This window comes from Gobio gobio (assembly GCF_949357685.1).
Source record: "Gobio gobio genome assembly, chromosome: 4".
Classification (NCBI taxonomy): domain Eukaryota; kingdom Metazoa; phylum Chordata; class Actinopteri; order Cypriniformes; family Gobionidae; genus Gobio; species Gobio gobio.
The window spans coordinates 16,256,363-16,279,553 of record NC_137100.1 but is presented as its reverse complement, the minus strand read 5'-3'; the positions used below and the strand labels follow the sequence as shown (position 1 = coordinate 16,279,553).

The 23,191-nt window shown below is 37.3% G+C and overlaps 1 protein-coding gene across 1 annotated transcript in view; it reads left to right on the top strand.

Moving 5' to 3' along the window:
* Positions 1–10,226, top strand: part of tmem150ab (transmembrane protein 150Ab) — a 33,812-nt gene extending 23,586 nt beyond the window's left edge. The window contains exons 6-8 of the mRNA XM_079814558.1: positions 3,924–4,051; positions 4,145–4,322; positions 6,642–10,226. Coding sequence (XP_079670684.1) covers positions 3,924–4,051; positions 4,145–4,322; positions 6,642–6,952 — 617 coding nt within the window. The 3' untranslated portion in view covers positions 6,953–10,226. The remainder of the gene's footprint in view (positions 1–3,923; positions 4,052–4,144; positions 4,323–6,641) is intronic.
* The last annotated feature ends 12,965 nt before the right edge of the window (positions 10,227–23,191 follow it).

Genomic DNA, 23,191 nt, shown 5'->3' with positions numbered 1-23,191 from the left:
AACACAGTCGGTTATGTCTAAAGTGAAAGTAAAATCGCGTGTGTCTGTATATTAGATGTGTAGAGGTCTTAAATTGACAGCAGCGCAGCCTTGTGAACACGCTGCCGCTTGTCCTTAAAGTCCCTGTAAAGGCAATTCTGATATTTTTTCCTAAACACATTATAAATGTTAGAAATGAATTGCTGAAGCACATTACAAAGACTGTGAACTATGTAGTACTGAATTCAAAAGTTATACCGTTTAAACAGTTTTTCACCGTTGCTGTGTTCAGGATTTTCTGGGCGGGGCTAAAACGGTGGCTCGATGACGCACTGGAGCCACCGAGCCTGGCTCCTCCCCTAACACGATCATAACTAGAGCACATTCGCATCAGTTTGCCCGCTCGATCGCGAGTTACTGTCAGTACTGTTAGTTACTATAGTCTACAACTTACAAAACAGCTTACAAAACAAACACGATGATCAAGAAGAGGTGGATTAATTTTGTGAACAGCCATGGAGACAACAACCATTTGATGGAGAGCTGAGGATAACCACCGACGCCTGCCTCCGAGTCTGCAGTGACAAAACACCGGATCGTTTTACAAACTTTCACCAGAGACAACTGGGATTCACTGATAATCCGCTGCAGAGCCGACTATCACCCGCCCCGGCCTTAGTCCTCCCGTCCCGCCGACATCTGGTGCGTCGTGATCATAGACGGTCGTGATCAGTGAGTGTTGTCTTGTGTGCCACGTTAGCTTTCCCGCGAGTGGGCGTGGTTTCGGCGCCGACAGCGGACACACCCCAGCTTTTGAGAGCAGAGAATGCTGCTCATTTTTTCAAGTTTTTGATAAGCTATTTTATGTACTTGGTGGATTTTTTAATGATTATAATTTGGCTGGGTGGTTAATAACACATTTATGTGTGGTGTGAGAAACTCAGAACACATGTTTAGTTTTGACTTTACAGGGACTTTAAAGGGACAGTTCACCTCTAAAATAATGTCATTATTTACTCACTCTATTGTTGTTCCAAACCTGTATTCATTTATTCTGTTGAACACAGACAGTTGATGGTAGCCTTTGACATCCATATTATTATTTCCTACAATGGGGACCAGCAACTGTTTGGTTTCCAACATTCTTCAAAATATATTTTATGTCCAACAGAAGAAAGAACTTTATTCAGGTTTAAAACAACTTGAGCGCGAATAATAGATGACAGAATTTTATTTTTGAGTGAACTATCCCTTTAATGCTAATAAAACAACAAAAGACAAAGAGAAAATCACTCACTGCTCTTGACTGAAAAACTTTTAATACAGTAGCTTTAATAAGAATCAATGTATATTTTATAGTGAAGTCTATGTAGTGTTTTAATTTTACATTTATTCATTCAATCTCATACTTAAAGGCTAATGTACAGCTCTGAGCTGCCAGTATAAATCTTTATATACATTTATTTTATATTATACAATACACTAGGAATGTGTACAAGGATTTTAAAGTAAAATAAAGAAAGTGTATTGCAATAATAATAAAAATAATGTTTATCCTTAACCTCTTTCTGTTCCTGTCGCCTAAGAACAAAATAGAAAAAAAACTGATGTGACTAGCCATCAGAACCGAACCGAACTGAAAACCGTGGTTAAAAACCGAGGTATGTATTGAACCGTGGACAAACTGTATTGTTGCATCCCTAATAAGTACATAATCAAATTCACAAATATTACGCCATTTAAACATTACTAAAATACATACTGAGTCACTAAAACAATCTTTGTCATAGAATACACTTGTTTGTTCACAGTTTGAACTTTCTTGTTTCCATTTGTTTAATTTCAAGATTCAAGTTCAAAGCCACATTACACGCTTTTAACATTAGATAAAGCACATAAACATTACCTGAGATAATGAAATAGAAACCGTTTCTAAAATAGAATCATCGCGTGTCGCCGTTTATCGTTTGTCGCGTGTAGTTAGGACACGTTGTAAGAAGACGCCAATATATTTATTAAGTATAAGGAAGTTGGGTTCCTATTCAACTGTCCATCCTATTAAAAACGGCTAGACTATAAGATAATTGTGTAAAAAAAAAAAAGAGTATTGTATTTTGCCAGATTTTATAGTGTAAATATGCAAGCGCGAATGAGAACCGTTTGGAGGGTGATGCCGGGTTTGCGTGGAAAAACAAACAAACAAAAAAGATATTTGAACCCCAAAATTGAAAATCGAATACCAACCCATCAAACGAATATTAGAATATTAGAATATTCTGGTCCAGCCCTAATGTATACATTTAAGAAATATTTGGATGTATATACTGTATATATATTTGTATGTACTTTATTTTTATATAATTTATATTATATATAAATATTTTATATATAAATATAAAAGAATCCTTCAATATATTATATACATGCATGTGTGTGCATTTATATATACATAATAATTATACACAGTACACTCACCTAAAGGATTATTAGGAACACCATACTAATACTGTGTTTGACCCCCTTTCGCCTTCAGAACTGCCTTAATTCTACGTGGCATTGATTCACAAAGGTGCTGAAAGCATTCTATAGAAATGTTGGCCCATATTGATAGGATAGCATCTTGCAGTTGATGGAGATTTGTGGGATGCACATCCAGGGCACGAATCTTCCGTTCCACCACATCCCAAAGATGCTCTATTGGGTTGAGATCTGGTGACTGTGGGGGCCATTTTAGTACAGTGAACTCATTGTCATGTTCAAGAAACCAATTTGAAATGATTCGAGCTTTGTGACATGGTGCATTATCCGACTGGAAGTAGCCATCAGAGGATGGGTACATGGTGGTCATAAAGGGATGGACATGGTCAGAAACAATGCTCAGGTAGGCCGTGGCATTTAAACGATGCCCAATTGGCACTAAGGGGCCTAAAGTGTGCCAAGAAAACATCCCCCACACCATTACACCACCACCACCAGCCTACACAGTGGTAACAAGGCATGATGGATCCATGTTCTCATTCTGTTTACGCCAAATTCTGACTCTACCATCTGAATGTCTCAACAGAAATCGAGACTCATCAGACCAGGCAACATTTTTCCAGTCTTCAACTGTCCAATTTTGGTGAGCTCGTGCAAATTGTAGCCTCTTTATCCTTTTTGTAGTGGAGATGAGTGGTACCCGGTGGGGTCTTCTGCTGTTGTAGCCCATCCGCCTCAAGGTTGTGCGTGTTGTGGCTTCACAAATGCTTTTCTGCATACCTCGGTTGTAACGAGTGGTTATTTCAGTCAAAGTTGCTCTTCTATCAGCTTGAATCAGTTGGCCCATTCTCCTCTGACCTCTAGCATCAACAAGGCATTTTCGCCCACAGGACTGCCGCATACTGGATGTTTTTCCCTTTTCACACCATTCTTTGTAAACCCTAGAAATGGTTATGCGTGAAAATCCCAGTAACTGAGCAGATTGTGAAATACTCAGACCGGCTCGTCTGGCACCAACAACCATGCCACGCTCAAAATTGCTTAAATCACCTTTCTTTCCCATTCTGACATTCAGTTTGGAGCTCAGGAGATTGTCTTGACCAGGACCACACCCCTAAATGTATTGAAGCAACTGCCATGTGATTGGTTGATTAGATAATTGCATTAATGAGAAATTGAACCGGTGTTCCTAATAATCCTTTAGGTGAGTGTATTATGTAAACACAAACTTTTATTTTGGATGCAATTAATCACGATTAATCGATTTGACAGCACTAAAATAAACTTATTTTTAAATCTGAAATTGTGTTGATTTCCTAATCTGGGCCTGTATTACAGAAACCTCTTATTCAGAATCCTATCCTATCTGTTTAACCATAATTTCACTTAAGAAATAGTCTTTCAAGTCTTATTCGTCTTAGAAATACACCTCTGTTATTATTATTATTTGTGTTTTGTCCCTGCAGTGGTTATGGTGTGCATGCTGCGTTATGCTCAAGTGATTGAACACAGCCATCATTGCTGGACCAACACAAGTTCTTTGGTGTCCGGCTGCATTAATGCCCTGGGTTTGGTCATGGTTGGGAACTTTCAGGTGAATAGACTCACAACTTTAGCCTGTTACATACAAATCGAAATAAACTTGCATTCCTCTCACCCTTTCCGTCTGTTTTTTTTCTCCCCTCAGGTTGATCATGCCAAGACGCTTCATTATGTGGGAGCTGGTGTAGCTTTCCCTGCTGGCTTGTTGTTTGTGTGTCTGCAGTGCGTACTGACGTATCGTATAGCTGAGACAGCGCTGGACTACTGGATGGCTCATGTGCGTGTGGCTCTCTCAGCTGGAGCTCTGGTATCGCTTGTCCTTAGTATCCTTTCCAGGAGTTTGAACATGAAGCAAACGGCCTAAAACACAATGGCTTATTGCTTTTCAGTGGATGATAAAAGATGCAATGTCTAGTGGATAAGTTTATTAGTAGGGTTTTCACTATTTTCACAAATATTTCAGTAATCAATGTTGGTGAAATTTCACGAGTTGCAATATCAGTTTCAATACTACAGCAAAAACGTTGTCATATTATTTATGTGCTTTATGTAAAACGTAAACCATTAATGAGTTAGTACAATAGTTAAATGTTTTTCAAGTAAACATTTAAGTAAACAGTCTGAAATTAAATAAACAAACAGCAGAACAAAGAACAAAATAAACACACTTACATTTTTATCAGCAAACAATCCATAATAAAATAAACAAAATAAAAATACAACAAAGAAAAAAAGTAAACAGTGCTCAAATTTTTTCAAGTAAACAACAATAAAATAAAGCTCTAATAAAAAAAATTAAAAAAAAGACAATAGAACAAAGAAAAATAAAACAATGCTTTGCAAGTTTCGTGTATCCAGAGAAGTAGACATTGAGTAATCGTTGAAAAATTTACAAAAAATCCAAAAGTTATCATGCTGCTAATAAAGGTAGGATAGGCAATTTCAGAGAAAAATGAGATCCCACACCTCCTCCAAAACACATGAACGCAAACGGCAAAGTCTGCAAAGCGTCATGAGACGAGAGAAGTGGAAAATTACCTCATGTCTCAAAGCACAGAACATTACAAATTAACGTAGACAACTTACATACTTCGGACTCCTGGCTACTTCGATGTTGACATAGAAACGCATAATTCCGAGTCTGGGGAAGTGAACAGCTCAGGGTAAAACGTCAAGGGTTGCCATCTCGGAATTACGGTTACGACATGACATGAATGCAGCATAAGCTGGTTGTTTTAGCTCAGTAGGAATTGTAAAAGGTGGCTGCTGTTTGCGGCGCTCCATGACTGTCTGTCTACAACTCTGAATAGCCTTACGGAAGGCGTTGATGAAACCTGGTAAATTACCATAAAATTTACATTTTAACATGTATTACCATAAAATACCATTTAATTACACAAATGTGCTTTTCACACAAGCAACGACATTCCGTCTTTTTACTAGTAAGAAACCATTTACACATCAGCCAGCCTTAACAAAATAAAAAATAATACAGATAAAACGGGGTTAAATTGAAACATATAAATTAAAGTACAAGCAGTTCGGACAAAGCACAGAGCTCATTCAGTAAATGCATAGGTAAACAGATGTGTTTTGAGTCTGGATTTGAAAGTGGCTACTGTTGGAGCACTTCTGATCTGTTCAGGAAGCTGTTTCAGCTACGGCTGGCATAATAGCTAAACGCAGACTCTCCTTGCTTTGAGTAAACCCTTGGAATTTCTAACTGACTTGATCCTGATGATCTGAGTGATCTGTTGGGTCAGCATATCTGCAATGTATTGAGGTCCTAGGCCATTAAGTGATTTATATACCAATAATAATACTTTAAAATCTATTCTAAATGTAACCGGAAGCCAGTGTAAAGACCTGAGGACTGGTGTGATATGGTCATATTTTCTGGTTCTGCTCAGAATCCTGGCAGCAGCGTTCTGTAGTAAATAGTAAAAATAGTCCATGTGACTCCAGTGGTTCAACCTTAATTTTATGAGGCATCGAGAATACTTTTTCTGCGCAAAAAAACTAGTCCATGTGACTCCAGTGGTTCAACCTTAATTTTATGAGGCATCGAGAATACTTTTTCTGCGCAAAAAAATGACTATATTCAACAATTTCTTCTCGTCTGTGTCAGTCTCCTACCCAGGTTACATTGGCCAGGTCCTGCATCAGCATCACAAGCATGCGTCGTGCTCACGTGAACAGCATCAGCCAATGGTAAGCCAGTGTTCTGGCGTAGCTCTGATGTAACACTATTTACTACGTCAACTGCGTAAGAGACTGACACAGACGTGAAGAAATTGTTCGATAAAGTCGTTGTTTTTGTTTGTTTTTTGCGCACAAAAAGTATTCTCGGCACTTCATAAAATTAAGGTTGAACCACTGTAGTATCTTAATTTGTGTTCCGAAGATGAACGAAGGTCTTACGGGTTTGGAACGACATGAGGGTGAGGAATTAATGACAGAATTGTCATTTTTGGGTGAACTAACCCTTTAAGCTAAATCTCATGCCAACACTATTCCCAACACCTCGGAATCAGAACACGGAATCAGAACACGAAATCTAGTCAGATCTTTTGTTTTATAACAATGTTTTTAATGCTGAAGGTTTGTGTGTCCATTCCTTAACATCATACTTCCTATTCAAGGTGGTATCTTCTTCATCCATGAGAGTTTTGTATTGCAGCACGCCGCGGCCATCTGTGAATGGGTCTTCACGGTGCTGGTCCTGGTGTACTATGGCACCTTCACCTATGAGTTTGGCACTGTCAACAGAGACACCATAATGGCAGCCTTAATGAAACGCAGTGAACATCACCATCCGGGGTCTACGGTCATCATGGGGGGTATCGGGAAGGGTGTTGCAATGGGATGCGGTGCCCGCAGTCTGAAGTCACCCGGTGGCAGCAGCACTTCCACACACCTCAACTGTACACCAGAAAGCAACGCCATGCTTTAGGGGTTAACCACTATGGTATTCTCTCAGACCTCAGCGTATAGACTCAGAACTCTTCGTCTGGCTCACGGATTTGTGAAAAACTGGTACAAGCAATACAGAATTACAGTAAGTCTACAGACTTGCTGATTATAATCCAACAGTAATGGCAAGGTATTTTGCATGATATTTTGCATTCATGTTAAAGATAACTCAAAGTACAGCCCCAGTAACCAGCACAGGCGATTCCTTCCCATGATTCATGGGGCCTCTGATAGAAATGTTTCAATTTACTGTTAAAACTGCAATAACTCATCTCTAAAGGTGCATTCACACTGACAGCGATTCAATTGTTCAGGGTCAACAAGTTTACTGTTGGTTGCTAGTAGTGTTTCTGCATCAGGAAATTTTATACAGAGCTGCAGCGATTGTGTTTTTTTGTAGGCCAAAACTTGGGAACGAGTTGGCATTTTAGCACTTCCGATTGCATTGTCCCAAAAGTCAACTGGGTTTTTGCTTAAATGCCTGAAAAAGGGTATATGGTTAACTCAAGGGTCTTTCATGGTTTCGCTTGTGGTTTTAACTTTTTGTTTTGTTTTTTTTAAATAAAAGTTTTACCTTAGGCGATTGCTAACAAGTGACTAAATGGCACTACAGAGGTTGTTCGGAGACATTAAAGGGTGCATAACACACAGTTTCTGCCAATATCATGTTAATCTTGAGTACCTATAGACTAGTATTGCATCCTTCATATCTCCGAAGAGTCTTTAGTTTTATCATATTTATAAAAGACAGATACGCTGTACCGATTCTTTCCGAAAACAACCGAGCTCGTGAAGTCGTGCAGTGGTTGTAGCTAAAGAGACACGCACACACACACACACACACACACACACACACACACACACACACACAATACATCATGGCATTATCCCTGGAAAACTTTCCATTCACTATACGTTCGTGTTGTTTACATTTATATATGCACTTACGCAACGATTGCCAACAAAACAGAGATTTGATGCAGTTTCACTCACCGCCTGCGGTTTCGACTCATAACAAACAAACACACTTGCAGAACTTCGTTGCTGCTCCGGAAAAACAAACTGCATCCACAGTTTCCTTAACGCTGGGTTATTTGGGAAGCTGAACAAGGATATTTTTCCCTCACAACCAAAAACACACTTCTTTAGTGACATTGTTGATTTTCATGGTCTAAAAACCAAATGACACCGCTGCCGATGGCTTTCGTAACCCGAACGAAGCTCATTGATGCTCTTGCTCTCGTTCTGGTTGATGTGTGCACGCGCTCATCCGGGACAATTGCACATACAAGGAATTACGCCCTTTATGACGTCACACAGGGCCATACTCGAAAAAAACTTTCTGAAACTTATTTGAATCCTGAAAGAGTGTATTTTGGCACAGAAATACTCGATTTTTGAAATTTTGGCCATGTTTAGCATGAAAACAGTGTAAATAAGTCATAATGCATGAAATAGCATTAAACCCTCATTTTAAACGGCATCCCATCGAACATGTAAACTTACACTGAATAGCCCGTTTTTTCAGCCTTGTTGTGTTTATAATAACGCTCTTACAAACTATTCTAACTTCTTTTCATGGAAAAAATTGGATTTATTTTTTTTGAAGTCGTCACTGTGGTGTAGTTTAGCTTTTAACTTCTGTTGATTGTATTTATTTAGGCTTCAAAGTTCATAAAAGTTATTTCTTTTGTTGGTCACAGAGTTTATTTTCTGAAAAACTCCAAAAGCCACTGGAAAAATCCTATTGGGTTTTTGTCGAGGGAACCAGGGTGATGCTAACTTCCAGGTTTGTCCTTCAAAAATATGCCATCACTGCAGCGCTCTATTGGTAGTCGGTGCATTGAATCTCTGCTCTTGCATAAACTAATGCAATTTGTCTCAATGGATGCTCATGTCGCCCTAAATCTCCAACACACTTTGGTCACTTTGTCTTTGTCAGTGTAAATCTGTTACATAGCTGCCAGCAATACCAAGGCAAAGAAGATAATTGGCTAAATGCATCCAACCTTCCGTAACCCGTTTAATCTGTAGAAACTGTGATTACACAACAGGTCAAGCCATCACTGTAGCAGTGGAGATGTTAAGTCAGCCAGCCACCAGCCATTGCTGCCAATAGATGGGTTGCAACGAGGTTTAGGAACTTCAGTCTTCAGTTTATGTGTCCATTCCAAGTGGTCACAGCTTAGTTTGATCTGTGGCACTGAATTGGCATGACATCAGGTGCTGTGGACCTTCTGTCCTATAGTTCTTGGATATATTGTGGCTGTATTTAGTAAGATTTAAGTGCATCTCTGTGCTACCTTTCAAACGTTTTGGTGCTTTTACCAAGTTTTTTCATCACTCGATCCAAAAACTGCCTGCATTGATCAAATCCCAGGTATCTTGCGAACAAATTCTTAATATTTCAGAAGCGCAAGAAACAAGATTTCATGTCTATTATTCTGTTTTGTTTTAAGCACAGTCGTTTTTGTTTTATATTTCACTTTTAGAAATATAAGGCGATTTTTATCCGTTTTCCAAGAGATTCGTCTTGCTCTTGATCCCTCTTATAAAAACTATGATTCAGTAATTGCTATATTTCAATGCTTTTGAGAGCAAACGCAAAGTTTCTTAGAGGAAACCAACACATTTGCCAACATTTTTTGGGGGGAATGCATTGCCAGGGTTTCCGCGGGTCTTAAAAAAAAGTCTTAATTTGACCTTCCACAATTTAAGGCCTTAAAAATGTCTTAAATTGGATCAGAAAGTCTTAAATTCAAATTCATGGCATTATATTAGGGCCCTATGATTTCTGCGATGCAGAAAATGTGGACCGAATTGCAGAATCCATTCATAAAAATGGAATTTACTGTATAATGCAGAAATTCACAGAATTTGTCACATTTTTTATATATGAATAAATTTCAATAAATCAAAAGTAGGTCAGAACACTAAAAGGGACAGTGTACCCAAAATTGACAATTATGTCATCATTTACTCACCCTAATGTCATTCCAAAGCAGTAAGACTTTAGTTCGTCATATGAAGTGATCAAGTCTTTTCAGAAAATGTATTTTTATGGATTAGTTTTACGGTCTCTTTATGAACTTTAAAGCGTCAAAGTAGCAGTTGCTTAGACTGTCAATTGAGGTTCAGAAATCTTTCCCATTTCATTAAAAATCTCTTCATTTGTGTTCCAAAGATGAACGAAAATCAGTAAAATTTAATGTAACATTAAAGCAGAGTCCAGAAAAATTCAAACCGAATGAACTAAAAAAAAAAAAAAAAAAAATATATATATATATATATATATATATATATATATATATATATATATATATATATATATATATATATATATATATATATATATATATATATATATATATATATATATATATATATATATATATATATAACAGCAACAGATAGGGCCCTACATTTAATTGCGAAATTAAATTGCATGCACTGCAAAAAAGGATTTTTGTTTTCCAGTATAAATTCTAAACATCCTTAAATCAAGATGCAGTTACTTGACAAGCAAAATGAAGAAATTAAGTCTTGTTTCCTGAGAAATTGAACAAAATTAAGTTAGTGTGTGCTTAAAACAAGAACAAATATCTGTCATTGGGTATGAAAATGACTTGCATTTGAATTAAGTTGATTTTAATGAACCCACTGGCAGATATTTGTTCTTGTTTTAATCATAAAATCACTTTCACACAAGATTTCTTATCTCAAACTTTAAGAATTTTTTTTTTGTAAAATGAATAAATCAGTTAGGGAGATTGGTTGGAAATTGTATTTTCAAACTTTGAAGTGTCACCAATACAACTCGTTGTGTGCTTAGACATTTACATTTAGAGAACATATTGACATGTTCAATTTATAATACATTTCCTTTTAATTGGTCTTAAAAAGGTCTTACATTTTCCTCCATAAAAACTGCAAAAACCCTGATTGCGTTCCCACAAAAAATGTTTGCTCACAAAACTTATGCGCTCTCTTGCAGAAGTTTTGCGTTTACTCAAAAAAGGGATGATGGAGGAAAAACTGTTTCAACGCTTTTGCGAGCAAATGCAAAGTTTCTCAGGAAAACGCAATCCTTTTGCAAACAAACTCAAAGTTTCTTGGGAAACACAAAGTTTTCTATTATTGCATTTGCTCATAAAAGCAAGTTTTTTTCCCCCTCCATCACCAGTTTCTCGGGTGAACACTCTGCATTCACTCGCAAAAAAAAAAAGTGCTTTTGCGAGTAAACACAGAATTTATCTAGGAAACGCAATAATTTTGCAAGAGAACGCAAACCTTTTGGGAACAAACCCAAAGTTTCTAAGGGAAATGCCGACGCTTTGCATGAGAAACTTTGCGTTTGTTAGCAAAAGCACTGAAATGTAATTTTATCGTCCCATGTCCTCTTTGATTTTTTTAACTTAATATATCTATTTCAAAAAAGAAAATGCTTTTGCTACTGAAAATGCAGGCAAGCTCTTATATCTGCATTTGAGATGAATGTTTAGATGGTGAATCAAACTATTGGTATTTATTTGGTGCTGTTGACTGCTGGTGTGCGTCTCTCGGCAGTCAAACTATATTATTTTTTTACTTTTAAGGTGGATTTGGAGATAGTTTTGTGTGATAATGAAGACATATTTGTTTCTCCAACATGCCTAGTTCCTGTCACTTTGATATTAATCTAGCATCAAGACAGAATCAGAGGTCTTTATCCACACTTTTTTAGTGTATTGTTTTTAAGCATTACTATTTGTGAATGATGTGCATTTGTTACGCAGAGCTGCTTGTAAGTGAATGCCTTTAGCTGAGCATAATATTGCATAGAATATCAGAACTTTGATTGAGACTGGGTAGTCAGTCAGTAACTATGAAATGAAGAAAGCTTCCTAATCAGCATCACACCATTGTTAACACCTCAGTTCCTACACGTCGTTTTGTAATAGAATACTTCGAAAGAAATACTCATGATGTATTGGAAATGATGTAGTGCACTAAAGGGGAAACCTGAGTTTTTTGTTTTTAGTGGACCCGAAATGTGAAATCCTCCTTAATAAGCTGTATTTTGACTACACAGTATTTTAGTTTTAAGATATTGCTCATTTGAAAGCAATACGTTATATTGAGAAGTATTATAAAAACCAATGATAGTTGGTTATGTGTTGTATATGTTTGTTTATAATTTATACTTTGTAATGCCAGACAATGAAACAATGCAATATTCAACTTCTGTTCAAGTACTTGCAAAATACCTCTATGAAAATCCAACTGTGGTGGGTTTCCTAAAGGAGCCGCTAATACGTATGTTACAGAAATGTACTATTTATGTTGTTTCTGTTTTGTGTGAAAGGCCAAATTCAAACATCTGTAGATGTCCTGATGCCTCATGAAGCTCAGTCAAATGAATTCTATTTATAAAGATAAGAGTCCTCTCTTTGATTAATCATATTTAAATATACATCTGCCCGGGCCGAAAAAGAAAAAGTTCTATGATTGGATCATTATTGCAGTGATTATGTTTCTAGCATGTTTTATGTTGGGCAACAGTTCTTCTAACCCTAATTGATGGAGTGTGTATCTTTTAATTTCTTGTAGGAAAGAGACATCATGGCCATATTCCAGAGTAGACTTTACAGAGTGCTCGACTCTTGCATTGCCAAAAATTGATGTACATCTTGATGGAAATGTTATTACACTACAACACACTCCATCAATTAGGGTTACAAGAGCTGTTGCCAAATATATAACATGCAATAATAATACAGGCATAGACTTATAAGCATTTGCAATTTTGTACGTTTTTTGTTTTTTTTGGCACGGGCAGAGTATCATACAAATAACATTAGTGCAGCTGTTTGAATAAGGCCCTAATCACATTTTAGGCTACAACAATTTAATAACTTTTTTTTTTCAATGGGAAATTCACAAATTGATATTTATCAAGATGGAAAGACTTTCTAAAAACTTTTGTTTCATAGACAGATTGTCTGATAACCTTGTGAAATGGAAACTGAAATATAGCTATCGACTTGTTAGTTCAAACTGCAACTTTCTGTTGAATTATGACCCATTCTGCACGTTTCCTTATCTTTCACAGGGGTTTTGTTTTGTGAAATAAAATGTACCTTAATTTGAGAAACACTTCACTGAGAAGAATGTTCAGTATCTGCCAGTATCAAACTGTTTACAGCAGTTATGTCATGCCTAATATATCATTTAGGTGACCATTAAAACCACTTAAAAAATGCAAAATAAATTATATTTCAGACACCATAAAAGTGCTATTCTGCAATGCCTCCTATAGTCATTCAAAGATACACTTTGCTCTTGAAATGTGAGGGTAGTGTCGTAGTAGGCTACCTGAGTATTATTGCTGACCTTGTCCATCTCTTTATGACCACAGTGTACTGCTCTCGCAAATCTCAAATCATCTCAAAATGATCTTGAAAATGATCAATTCACTATACTCAAATGGCCTCCACAGTCACCAGATCTCAATCTAATAGAGCACCTTTGGCATGTGGTGGAGTGATTCACATGATGGATGTGCAGCTGACAAATCTGCAGCAAATGCGTGATGCTATCATGTCAATATGAACCTAAATATCTGAGGAACGTTTCCAGCACCTTTCACTGACAATTAAAGCATTTGTTGTAACAGCACATCCCATATAAGCTCAATCGGATTGAGATCTGGGGAGTTTGGAGACCTAGGCAACACCTTGGACTCAAAAGTGTTGCCGTTCAGGCTGATCTTTTCTTCTCGTTTTGTGAAGTGACATTACAAGGTAATAAAAATAAATACAAATTTAAATAAATGCCTCAAAGAAAAACAGGCAAGGCTGAGACATGCAGCAAAACCATCCATCTGATCTAAAAGAAATCGTGATTTATAAAGATGTTTTTAACCATTTAAATCTATTTAAGTAACATTTTAATGTGCTTTAGCTAAAAATATCCTTTTAGTCCACTTTGAAAATATATAACAGTTCACTTACAAATCTGGTACTGTCATTTACAGAATTTTGCATAAACCAAATTTAAATTTTTGACCAAATGTAAATGTAAATGTAAATTTTAGTAAATGATCGGATAAATGAATGAGAGAGAAATTTTATCAGAATTATAAATTGGAAATACACTATTGCCAAAAGTTTGGGTCGCCTGCCTTTACATGCACATTAACTTTAATGACATCCCATTTTTAATCCATAGGGTTTAACATGGAGTTGGCCCACCCGTTGCAGCTATAACAGCTTCAACTCTTCTGGTTTAGGAGTGTGTTTATGGGAATTTTTGACCATTCTTCTCGAAGTGCATTTGTGAGGTCAGGCACTGATGTTGGACGAGAAGGCCTGGCTCGCAGTCCCCGCTCTAATTCATCCCAAAGGTTTTCTATCTGGTCTGCAGTCATGTTGGAACAGGAAGGGGCCATCCGCAAACTGTTCCCACAAAGATGGGAGCATGAAATTGTCCAAAATATCTTGGTATGCGGAAGCATTAAGAGTTTCTTTCACTGGAACTAAGAGGGCAAACCCAACCCCTGAAAAACAACCCACACCATAATCCCCCCTCCACCAAACTTTACACTTGGCACAATGCAGTCAGGCAAGTACCGTTCTCCTGGCAACCGCCAAACCCAGACTCATTGGACAGAGAAGTGTGATTCGTCACTCCAGAGAACATATCTCCACTGCTCTAGAGTCCAGTGATGGTCGTGCTTTACAACACTGCATCCGACACTTTGCATTTCACATGGTGATGTAAGGCTTGGATGCAGCTGCACTGCCATGGAAACCCATTCCATGAAGCTCTCTACGCACTTTTCTTGAGCTAATCTGAAGGCCATACGAAGTTTGTAGGTCTGTAGCTATTGACTCTGCAGAAAGTTGCCGACTTCTGTTTACTGTGTGCCTCAGAATGCGCTGAACCCGCTCTGTGATTTTACATGGCCTACCACTTCGGGGCTGAGTTCCTGTTGTTTCTGATTGCTTCCACTTTGTTATAATACCACTAACAGTTGACAGTGGAAATTTTAGAACTGAGGAAATTTCATGAATGGACGTATTGCACAGGTGGCAACCTATCACGGTACCACGCATGAATGCATTGAGCTCCTGAGAGCAACCCATTATTTCAAAAATGTTTGTAGAAGCAGTCTAGGTGCTTGATTTTATACACCTTTGGTCATGGAAGTGGTTGGAACACCTGAATTCAATTATTTTGAGGAGTGTCCCAATACTTTTGGCAATATAGCATATGTTAAAGTAACATACTTTTATAGATTAGATGGTGCCCTCTGCTGTTTATTCATGCGCTTTGCATGAGAGAGAGAGAGAGAGAGAGAGAGAGAGAGTGAGAGAGTGAGTAAATCTGGTCCTTAGTGTTTAGGCCTTTTGGGTTTGGTCTTTTTCTTTTCTTTTTTACCCAGGAGAGAGAGAGTGTGTGTATATATATATATACAAAAAAAAAGATTTGAACACCCTGCTATTTTGCAAGTTCTCCCATTTAGAAATCATGGAGGGGTCTGAAATTGTCATCGTAGGTGCATGTCCACTGTGAGAGACATAATCTAAAAAAAAAAATCCAGAAATCACAATGTATGATTTTTTAACTATTTATTTGTATGATACAGCTGCAAATAAGTATTTGAACACCTGAGAAAATCAATGTTAATATTTGGTACAGTAGCCTTTGTTTGCAATTACAGAGGTCAAACGTTTCCTGTAGTTTTTCACCAGGTTTGCACACACTGCAGGAGGGATTTTGGCCCATTCCTCCACACAGATCTTCTCTAGATCAGTCAGGTTTCTGGCCTGTCGCTGAGAAACACGGAGTTTGAGCTCCCTCCAAAGATTCTCTATTGGGTTTAGGTCTGGAGACTGGCTAGGCCACGCCAGAACCTTGATATGCTTCTTACAGAGCCACTCCTTGGTTATCCTGGCTGTGTGCTTCGGGTCATTGTCATGTTGGAAGACCCAGCCTACACCCATCTTCAATGCTCTAACCGAGGGAAGGAGGTTGTTCCCCAAAATCTCACAATACATGGCCCCGGTCATCCTCTCCTTAATACAGTGCAGTCGCCCTGTCCCATGTGCAGAAAAACACCCCCAAAGCATGATGCTACCACCCCCATGCTTCACAGTAGGGATGGTGTTCTTGGGATGGTACTCATCATTCTTCTTCCTCCAAACACGTTTAGTGGAATTATGACCAAAAAGTTCTATTTTGGTCTCATCTGACCACATGACTTTCTCCCATGACTCCTCTGGATCATCCAAATGGTCATTGGAAAACTTAAGACGGGCCTGGACATGTGCTGGTTTAAGCAGGGGAACCTTCCGTGCCATGCATGATTTCAAACCATGACGTCTTAGGGTATTACCAGCAGTAACCTTGGAAACGGTGGTCCCAGATCTTTTCAGCTCCTCCCGTGTAGTTCCGGGCTGATTTCTCACCTTTCTTAGGATCATTGAGACCCCACGAGGTGAGATCTTGCATGGACCCCCAGTCCGAGGGAGATTGACAATCATGTTTAGTAGGGATGCACCGGTTGACCGGCCAAAAATCGGAACCGGTTTTCTTTGTATTTTTCTGCCGATTTTTCCGGAAGTTTTTTTCAACAAGCTGCTTGGCAATTTCCCCGTAGCCCTTTCCAGCCTTGTGGATGTGTACAATTTTGTCTCTAGTGTCTTTGGACAGCTCTTTGGTCTTGGCCATGTTAGTAGTTGGATTCTTACTGATTGTATGGGGTGGACAGGTGTCTTTATGCAGCTAACGACCTCAAACAGGCGCATCTAATTTAGGATAATAAATGGAGTGGAGGTGGACATTTTAAAGGCAGACTAACAGGTCTTTGAGGGTCAGAATTCTAGCTGATAGACAGGTGTTCAAATACTTATTTGCAGCTGTATCATACAAATAAATAGTTAAAAAATCATACATTGTGATTTCTGGATTTTTTTTTTTAGATTATGTCTCTCACAGTGGACATGCACCTACGATGACAATTTCAGACCCCTCCATGATTTCCAAGTGGGAGAACTTGCAAAATAGCAGGGTGTTCAAATACTTATTTTCCTCACTGTATATATATATATATGTATATATATATATATGTATATATATATATATGTATATATATATATATGTATGTATATATATATATATATATATATATATATATATATATATGTATATATATATATATATATATGTATATATATATATATGTATATGTATATATATATATATATATATGTATATATATATATATATATATATATATATATATATATATATATATATATATATATATATTCAGTATACATACACTGATTAGGCATAACATTATGACAACCTTCCTATTATTGTGTTGGTCCCGCTTTTGCTGCCAAAACAGCCCTGACCCGTCAAGGCATGGACTCCACTAGACCCCTGAAGGTGTGCTGTGGTATCTGGCACCAAGATGTTAGCAGCAGATCCTTTAAGTCCAGTAAGTTGTGAGGTAGGGCCTCCGTGGATCGGACTTGTTTATTCATCACATCCCACAGATGCTCGATTGGATTGAGATCTGGGGAATTTGGAGGCCAAGTCAACACTGCAAACTGGTTGTGCTCCTCCAACATTCCTGAATCATTTTTGCTTTGTGGCAGGTCGCATTATCCAGCTGAAAGAGGCCACAGTCACCAGGAAATACCGTTTCCATGAAAGCCTGCAACAATATTTAGGTAGGTGGTACGTGTCAAAGTAACATCCACATGGAGGAGAGAACCCAAGGTTTCCCAGCAGAATATTGCCCAAAGCATCACACAGCCTCCGCCGGCTTGCCTTCTTCCCATAGTGCATCCTGCTGCCATGTGTTCCCCAGGTAAGCGACGCACGCGCACCCAGCCATCCACGTGATGTAAAAGAAAACAGGATTCATCAGACCAGGCCACCGTCTTCCATTGCTCCGTGGTCCAGTTCTGATGCTCACGTGCCCACTGTTGACGCTTTCGTCAGTGGACAGGGGTCAGCATGGGCACCCTGACTGTACTGCGGTTATGCTGCCCCATACGCAAAAAACTGCGATGCACTGTGTATTCTTACACCTTTCTATCAGAACCAGCGTTAACTTCTTGAGCAGTTTGAGCCACAGTAGCTCGTCTGTTTGATTGGGCCACACGGGCCAGCCTTCATTCCCCATGTGCATCAATGAACCTTGGCCAACCATGACCCTGTCGACTGTTCCTTTGGACCACTTTTGATAGATACTGACCACTGCAGACCAGCAACACCACACAAGAGCTGCAGTTTTGGAGATGCTCTGACATCACAATTTGGCCCTTGTCAAACTCGCTCAAATCCTTACAAATTTTCCTGATTCTAACACATCAACTTTGAGGACAACATGTTCACTTGCTGCCTAATATATCCCACCCACTGACTAACAGGTGATGTGATGATAAGATAATCAGTTTTATTCACTTCACCTCTTATAATGTTATGCCTGATCGGTGTATATGCATAAACAGGTTATTTTTGTCATTCATCATTGGAGTCTGATAGTCCCGCCTCCTCCGCTAATTAAAGCTGGACCGGTTGAGTGCATGAAGTGTCTAACATTCCACACTTTGTTTTTTCAGTTAATTAAGTGCATCATCTGGGTTTTTAAGAATGCAAAGTAAAATGTTATTTCATGCTGTCATGTGGGGTATAGTGAGAACCATGCCAAACCATCGGCAATGCCATACCAAAATGACTTGAACCTGATGACAAAGTCGTCAGTCCAGTCTTGAGTCACTTGTTCACGAGTCCAAGCCAAGTCGCAAGTCTTTTTTTTTTTGCAACTTAAGCAATACATGCGTAACCTGAGACGTAACCTTGAAACGTGTTATGAAAACCATATAATATGCTACTGTTTTTTTTTTTCTTTTAGGATACACATTTGGGAGAAACTCAACTTTTTTTAATTAAGAAATAATATTGTATTGCAGCTATTTATGTATAGAGTGATGTCTTCTAACAATTTAAGTGCTTAAATGTTTTTTTTATAAGGTCATGTATAATCAATGTCAATATTCCAAGACATCATGACACAGCCTATTATTGACCCTTTTCACATTTCTGGTGTTAAAAATAATTTTTTCACATTTGACCCAATAGCAATTAGCGAAGAAAGGAAAAATCTGATTTTGTATTTGTTCTTCGCTATCTGTTTAACTCTGTGACATTTCCCCCCTTTCAAAAATAATAGTTTGATCTTTCTGATGAGATTTTTTGGCCATTGACTTCATCGAAGTCTTTTTGTCCACAACCTGAGGCAAGTGTCTCTCGGACTTTTCAGCATGTTTTATGTTTATACTTATGTTAATACTAAATATTATGGTTATGGAAGGAAAATCGCAGATTTTTTTCTTGGTACGTACAAACATTTTCTGTGAATGATGTGTTGGAGTGCAATGGTATTTTCAAGTCAAGACCATTATTATTCCCACTGATCTTCAACCTCAAAAATAATAGTTTTCACTGGGACAGCTAGCTCGGTCACCCCTACAGTAAAGGCCACAACCTACTACTATGTCAAAGTTGAAATAGACTAATGTAGCTATAACTATGTTAGCTACTTGACAAGATCTGTTGGGGCCTGAGATGAGAACGTTTGACTTCTTGAAATTTCGACAGGGACCTTTTCAAAAGAAATGCTAAATAAATAAATAGCAAATGGCACTGTTTCCTAAGAATGACCGTATTATTTAAGGCAAGTCTGTTTCAGTGAATCATCCAATGATTAGTTGAAGTGGAAACACTAAAGCAAATAAAGGGGGAAGTGCTTCTAAAGTGGAGCGAGGAGGGGCCTTGAGCTACACACCTTCTTGACGTGCCATTTACGGACTTTGCTCTTACTTCACCTGTGTTTTCATTCACTCTTTCTGCATCTTCGGGATCACACACAAATACAGGCTCCAGCACGATATTGCTGCAGTATGGTGAGTTTATGCATGCAAACATAAGAACAACAATATTCAGTGTACAGTTAGGTAGCATATAACCTATTTGTCTAACATTCCAGTAAACAGTAGAATTTTTTAAAAGGTTACTATGTCATGTTATGCAACAGAATATGTATAATGCACTTTATCTTTATCTTCAATCATTGGCTGTGTTTTCCCTTTTGATCAAATGTAGGCCAAACAGTAGCTTATCGGAGACCGTAATGCAGTAAAGTCATTCAATTATCAGCTGACAGGACAGATTATTGTATACACCCTAAGACAGCAAAATTTAAGCACAATTTATGGAAATACAGTGGCCATAAAATGACATTCAAGCCACACTTAGAATGTATGAATGTCATTGCAATAGATTGAGGACAAAAAGAGAGACTGTGGGTGTCAGATTTTAGTGGATCATGCTTATAATGTGTGTATGTAATTAATTACACCTGTGGTTACTGCTAATCCCAAACTATTCCCATATTCCTATATATATATATATATATATATATATATATATATATATATATATATATATATATATATATATATATATATATATATATATATATATATATATATATATATATATATACATGGGTCAAAGACGAAACAGGGGTTTTCAAGCATCAAAAAAAAAGAGTGTAATACAGCTTTAAATTTAGTTTTTTCCTGTACATTAGAATGTGTCTGTTTAATTTTATATTTTCTTAGCAAAAAATAATGACTATCACACATGTTTTATCATGATTTACAGAAGACACCAACTAAAATGTCATTCAGTGTAACAATATTTATGTATCAGAAAATCTTATTAGGCATATTTAAAACAGGAATCATTTGATGGCATATTAAAAGACTCTATTTAAGTCCAGCCCACAAATACTAATTAATTGAAATTTTTAAATCTTTATACTTTGCCACTATCCTTCAAACCACTATTAGGTTTACCCATTTGCCAGCAAGAAGTTTTTGTAAGGAAGTGAAAATCATTTAAAATATAATACAATTTTGTATGATCACATTATTTTATATATTTTAATGATTACAGATTAGAATAAGTATACTATTACATTTTTTTACATAAATATATCTGTTACACTGAATGAAAAAAGCATTACCCTGAATGACGAAACTTCTACTTCAGCTTATATTGCAGGCCATAAGCTGGCCATCTATATCAAAAAGTGAGCTTGACCAGTAAAGTTAATCACAATTATTCACAACATCTACTTATTTAAAAAAAAATTCTAACAATATAAATGTTTTTTTGGCATTTCATTGAATGACGTGCGGTTTTGTAACTTAGGATACCACACCATGAAAATGTGGAATTATCAAATATTTAAGAGCAATGAATTCACTTTTCTGCTGCACCACATGGTCTTCAGGGGGCCTTTTGATGATGTCACAGACTGTCGAATGACTATCTGTTTTTTATATGATTTCAGAATGGCTTCTTGATCCTGTTACACTGAATGATCTCTTACAAACTGGATTTTCGGGACAAAAGTCCCCTGGTTATTTAAATACTTAAAAAAATAAGTAAGACATAGTCCTTTTAATATAGCACAGCCAACACATATTTGAAAATGCCAAGAAAACAAATATATTTTTTTACTTGTTATTTTATACATTTATTTAAAGATGTAATGGCAATATCAAAGTCCGGACCATTACGCTGAATGGCAATTTTACACTTTGGAACATTATTTCCCCTAAATGTTGACATTTTATTTTGACAAAAGTTATTTGAAATAGTAAAGTAGACAGTTTACTTGCATTTAACATGTTTTTTATGTATATAAACACCAAAATTGTGACGTCTCGTCTTTGACCCACATTCATATATATTCATGTTAACTAGTTTCAAAAATGTTTTTATGTATTTAAAGCACCTGAGAAGCAGAGTACTTTCATGCACAATGTTGTATTCACTAGTGAATCGTGTCATCCTAAATATTGTCAATACTTGCATTTGTTTTAGGATAAAATTGAGACTGCTAAGAGTGAGACAGAGGAGGTGAAAGTCACTATGCTGAAAAATGCAAATGGAGCAGTAGAACAAAAGGATGTCAGTAAAAAAGCTGAAAAGCCTCAGTGTACCGTGAGTCTCCTAAGTGTATAGCAAACCAAGATTTATGTCATATCTGAATAAAGGTGCTGTATGTAAGTTTTTGACTGTACTAACGCATACAAATGCCATAATATGTTTGCAGATATTTAGGAAACATGCTAAGTTCACATACTCGTTTCTCTGAAAATACAATGCTACAGCCATTTATTTTACTTTGAAATGTGTGTTCCGTGTCGGAACGTCTGTTTTTGTTTTGGTCTGTGCGATCTCAACGCTATCTCACGACCAACTTGTACGTATTAGTACGAGGTGGCTAATTCGTACAAATTCGTATGACCTCACTCGTATGAATTTGTACGATTTGTCTATACTGCAGTGACGGGTAGGTTTTAGGGGCGGGGTTAGGGGTAGGTCATTCAGACGAAATCATACCAACTCGTCAAATATGTACAATTTAGCAAAAACGAGTGAGGTCGTACAAATTCGTGCGAATTAGCCACCTTGTAAAATACGTACAAATTGCCATGAGATCGGGTTGGATACCGCACGTTGCCAGTTTACCCATTAGTATTTCGACACCACAGATTGCCAGTTAGCAGAAAACACAGCATATTGCATGGAAGCCAGCAAACAAACTGGGTCAGAGATCGCAGATTCTACCCGACCGTAAAAGCATTCTAAAAATCTTTAAAACGCGTTAAAGATCAACTCATCAACTTACAGTGTGTAAGTCTCCTCGCCTTCCATTGTCAATTGCGCTCGTTCCTGTTGCGTGTCCTCAAACTGGCAACCCACGTGAGTGTCTCGAGTCTGAGGAGGGGGGGGCAAACAATATTTTGAATTTGGACTGCATGCCCATTTCAACCACTAGCTGTCATTCTTACATACAGCACCTTTAATAAATCCTCTTATATTTATTACAATATTACAATTACATATGGATGTCTTTTTATTAAGCCTGCTAAAAGAGCTCAAGGTTTGTCTCAAATGCTCTCTAAACAGACATATTGGTATATACTGAACATATAAACAATTTGAATCAGTTTTCTGTGAAACTTAAATAATAACTTTACACACTTTTAAACTATATGTTAAAGATTAATAGAACCTTCATATCCAGTTCTATTTTTATTTTAATTTCAGAAAAGAAATGTTAAGGAATCTGCAGCAA